Genomic DNA, 5,285 nt, shown 5'->3' on the forward strand with positions numbered 1-5,285 from the left:
ATACATATGATTAATGATTACGCGTCTGGTTTTGAAATAATTTTTGTGGGGTTAATGCTATGCTTACTTCCATTATAATTCATACTATGTTCTTGTTATAAGTAACTCTCTCTATCCAACACCATTGCATGTGGGAAACATTTTCAGAAACAACATTTATCAAACACCTTCAATTCCGTCTCTATTTCCAGAAACGGAAATTTCTGTTTCTGTCATTTCTTGAAACAGAAACAATAGAAACATTATCAAACGGTGTCTTAATGTAATATATATTTTCTTTCAATGAAGATAAAATCATGTTATTTCACATATGTATTTAAAAAATATACAAAATTATCTAATAATAAATCACTTTAAAATTATTTTAAAAACTCTTTTTTATTCCTAATGAAAAAATTTTAAGAATAAAATAAATACGAGCAGAAGAAAGATAAATGTTCTAAATACACTTATAAACGTATCATTCACTGAGAAAGTAAAAGACAAAATTTTCTAAAGGAACATTTATTTGGATGTCAATAATTGATTTTGACACCTTACAACTGGACTACCATACGCCTGAAGGATGGGCCCTTTTGTCAGTTTGTACCAACTAAATCTCTTTAAAAAGTCATCCAAATGGTGTGAAAGGACCATGGATTTGAGTTGGACACATGGACTCTAGTCGACTTTAATAATTGACAATTCTAAGAAGTCATGACTTTATATCTAATCTCTTAAGACTAAAGCAACAATTTTTGCCAAGTAAAAGAAGTCGTGACTTTTCTACCAAAAAAAAACAAGTGATAGCTTTATGAATTAATGCTTAGGGTACACTAATATTTTTTGTGTATCTCTCTCTTCTTCGCATGTAATGATCTTTCATATTCTTCTTTTATATAATATAATTTTGTTATGTTTATTTATATCTTTTGTATTGAGAATTCGTTCTTGTTTTTTTTTTAAGGATACTGGATCTTTACCCAACAGTGTGGGGATACTTTTTCATGCGTTTTACACGCGCATTGCTATTCTCTTTCTTAATCATGTGGACCCATATTAAGAAACCATTTGTTTTGCCACGATTGATGTGGCATGAAAGATTCCTTGTGATTTGAGAAACCTTATCACTTCTATTTTAAGAGAATTATGTTAGAAGAGAAGAATCAAAACCAGGTGTATATTCCCAAGTCCTTTGAGATTCCAGCTTTCAATTCTAGAGAGATTCATGTATGAAGAAAGGATGAGCTTCAATCTTCTAACAAGTGACTTTTTCATTTTCCAATCCTATCAAGTCGGATCACATACAGAATTGTCGGGCTCGGTGCGGGCTTTGAATTGACATCCCTACTTAGGGTATACTAATATTTTTATTTGTGTATCTCTCTTCTTCACGTGAAATGATCTTTCATTATCTTCTTTTATACAATATAATTTTGGTGTGGTCATTTATATAATTATATTGTTGTATTGATAATTCGCTCCTATTTTTATTAGGATACTGTCCTTTACCCAATAGAGTGGAGATACTTTTTCATATGTTTTTACATCTTAATCATGCGAGTCTCGCATTGATACTCTCTTTCTTCCTTAACCATGTGGACTCATATTAAGAAACCATTTGTTGCCATAATTGACGTGGCATGAAAGATTCCCTGTGGTTTGAGAAACCTTATCATTTATATTTTAAGAGAATTTTTTTTTTTTTTGGGTACAATATTTTAAGAGAATTATGTTAGAAGGGAAGAACCGAAACCAGGGGTATATTTCTCAAGTCCTTTGGGATTCCAACTTTCAATTCTAGGAGATTCACGTCTGAAAGGATGAGTTCCCATCTTCTACTAATAAGTAACTTTTTCATTTTTCAATCCTATTAAAGGGCCCATAGGCCACTAAAGGTTGGGGGAGAATTAAGCCAACCATCTCTCCCTCAGGCTTGGGTGGAGCCTGACATGGGTAGTTACCAATGAAATAGAATCTCTCTTATTTAAAATTTTTCTTTTTTTGGTAGAAATTTTAAAATTTTCATTTCATTGATAAACTACTTCTATTTTAGATAAAGCTTCCCAACCACAACTCCACAAGTGATCCAATACTAATTATTAATCAGTAAATGAGAAGTGAAAACAAAAGGACCCAAAGCCAGCTAATTCAAAAAAATAAAAATAATAATAATAATAATAATAATAGAAACTGAAAACCAAGAACAAGAAATTGCAGAATCCAGATCCAAAAAAAAAAACCCAGTAATGATCATAGAAGTTCTTTGAATTTAAGAGTTGTTGAAAGAGAGAAACATACCTGGGTTGTGATAATAAGTATCCAGCCAGCGATGAAGGAGATGTTCCTATGATAAAAAGCTTTAATAATGTTAACGATGCCGACGGCGTAAGCAGTTCCGATACCAAAAGCACAGCCGGCATTGGCGAAGATGGTGATAAGCACATGTTCTTTGGTGTTAAATGGTCCTGGATTAAAAGAGAATTCCCTTGATCCAAACCCAGGTATACAGAACTTCGTTTTAGGAAGTACGGAAGCCATGAAACGGCCGATGGGAAGAGTAGCCACCTGAACTGTGATCTGTGTTATGATCAATGGTTCAGTCCGGTAAGAGAAGAACTGGTTAAGGAAAGATAGTAGACAACATGAGATAATCCCTAGAGTCCACATCCGGAAAGTCCATACGGGTAGAGTTGGATCGTCGGTGTTGGTCACCGTCAGGCGAACCTGTTCGATCGGCGATAACTCTTCCTCGTCTATCTTCTCTTCTTCTACCTCTTCTTCCTTAACCATCTTCTTGTTCGTCGCCGTCGCCGTCCCCGGCGTATCTACCTCAAAAACACTTCCCATGGAAAATTAGAGAGAGAGAGAGAGAGAGAGAGAGAGAGAGAGAGAGAGAGAGGAGTGGATTATCTAGAAGATGATGAGAGGAGTAGAAATGCTAATTGAAATGCCCGGAAATGTCTATATATAAGGTAGTGGGAGCAATGATTTAGTTCTGTCTCTAATCGATTAAAGATCCCCATCGGAGTGGATTAGTGCATGTTCGTCAATTTTAGGGTGAATTTGGTAATGTTTCTGAAAAACATTTTTGGTGTTTTTTTGATTTTATGGAAACGAAAAAACAGAGTAAAACGTTTGGTGTATTTATGATGTGTTTCGTTTTTTTTTCTTAAACAAAAGTGGGAAAAAAAAAAAAAAAAAACGCTAGAAACAAGAATTGATGGAATGATAAAAGATAGTTCCGTTGTTCCAGTTTCGTTAAAAAAAAAAGCATTTTGATACACACTGGAATTTCTGTTTTTGACACAAAATGTCGTTTCTGGAACAAAAATGTTACCAAACACCGCAGCCTAACTCTTCATAAAAGTAATTTTTTTTTATTGTTTTACCCATGCTACGATATGGGTAATTGATCAAGATCCGGCAGGGATTGAGGATCGATCTTGAATGAAATTTGACTACTACCTAGGTTGCAGTCAAGTAACCGCTAGTACCAATTAGGGAAATAGAATCTCAGAGGTGAAAAAATTCATTCAAAGTGGGAATTTTCAAATCTTCCCCTGAGATTCTATTCTCTTAACTACTACCATGGTGATCCAGTCAATACGATATCAATACTTGAAAACATGAGTGAAAATAAAAATAAATTAATATGTGACTGATTAGAAGGAATCACAGATTGATTCGGAAATTGCAGGCGCTTTACGACTCTCACGTGAAACATTTTTCGTGTTCATATGGGATATATAATGGCCGTCACGATCGACCCTCTGGACTTGAATAGATTAATATGTTAATGAGGTTATTCGTCATAAAGTAATCAAAATTTCTTGCTCCATGGATTATTAAACATTCTAATGATAAAGACAGTTGGGTACTATTATGAAAACGTATTAAAGGCTTAAAAACTTGGAATCGAGGTTTGGATCATGCTTTGATTAATATAATTTCAAGATTTAAGGTTTTCATAGATTCAGTCCCAAGTCAGATCGATTTATTAACTTGAGTTTGATTTATTAAAAAAAAATATTTCTTATGTCGTGCAGCAATCACAGGGTGAACAGTGTCGGTGGGCTTTGACCTATCAAAGCAAGGAGAGAGTTTGAGTTTTTACTTCATAGACCAATGGGACGCTCTTTAGCTTTACTTGGGCTTAGTATGATTCGAAAGTTGAATTTTCTCTAGCCGTGACCATAGGCAACGGATGAACAAAAACAATCAAGAAGGAAGAATGCGAATTTAAAATCGAAATTGTTTATCGAAATAGAATCGAGTCATTTACACTGAAACAATAAAATTGTTTAGTAAGGCTTCGTTTGGTATCGTTCTAAAAAAACGTTTCTGGAGTTTTTTCGTTCTATTGAAACAAAAAAATAGAATCTTCTGTTTGGTGCACTTATGGTCCGTTTCTGTTTTTTTTTTGAACAAAAAGTGAAAAAAAAAAAAAAAAAAAACTGAAAAAACGAAATTGGACGGAACTCCAAAATGGAGTTCCATCTTCCCAGTTTCGTTTCATTTTATAAAAAAAAAAAAAAAAAAAAATCTCGATAAAAATCTGAAATTTTGAAACACCGTTTTTTTAGTTTAAAAACTGCATTTTGACACAAAAACTGAAATTTTCGTTTTTGACACGAAACGGCGTTTCTGGAACAGAAACGATACCAAACGGGCCCTAAATTGTTTGATTCTAGTTTCGCGTTTCAGATCGATTAGTTAAATCGGTTAGGTCGATTTAACTGTTTAATCTGTTGATTTCAAACCGAATTAATACCGTGAAAATCGAACTATTTAGTTGTTTTAACAAAACATAATTGTTTAATTCAAGGAAGAATTAAGGACCATAGATGATGTCCAACAATCTATTCAATAATTCACTCATATTATGTAGTTATGCAGTTAAATCCTTGTTTGTTCAATGTCTCATTTAATTTGATATAAGATTGAAATGTTTATCAACAAAAGAAATTTTTTGTAAATATGCGAATAAACTAGTAAACGGATTATTAATCGTTTATAAACCGTATAAAATAAACCGTGAAACCAAAACTGTTTAAAATTTATGAAATCAAATTCGTTTACTAAATGATTGTAATTTTAGAAAGTACAATCGTTTAGTAAATAATACAATTTTAATTTTAACCAAATAAATATAAACCAAACCAAACCAAATCAAACCACAGCACACCATCTACACCGAAACCCATCTAATTAACACCCTTACAAGAGCCCGTTGTTGAAGTTTAAGGATGACTTCTTTATGTCCCATTCAAACTGCAGTGCTCAAGTGACGATGGCTTCCACTT

General features: G+C 33.2%; 1 protein-coding gene across 1 annotated transcript in view; it reads right to left on the bottom strand.

The window, feature by feature from the left end:
- Positions 1-2,907, bottom strand: part of LOC122073688 (oligopeptide transporter 4-like) — a 9,590-nt gene extending 6,683 nt beyond the window's left edge. The window contains exon 1 of the mRNA XM_042638314.1: positions 2,234-2,907. Within this exon, the coding sequence (XP_042494248.1) occupies positions 2,234-2,829 (596 nt within the window). The 5' untranslated portion in view covers positions 2,830-2,907. The remainder of the gene's footprint in view (positions 1-2,233) is intronic.
- Between the last annotated feature and the right edge of the window lie 2,378 nt (positions 2,908-5,285).

This window comes from Macadamia integrifolia, chromosome 3 (assembly GCF_013358625.1).
Source record: "Macadamia integrifolia cultivar HAES 741 chromosome 3, SCU_Mint_v3, whole genome shotgun sequence".
Classification (NCBI taxonomy): domain Eukaryota; kingdom Viridiplantae; phylum Streptophyta; class Magnoliopsida; order Proteales; family Proteaceae; genus Macadamia; species Macadamia integrifolia.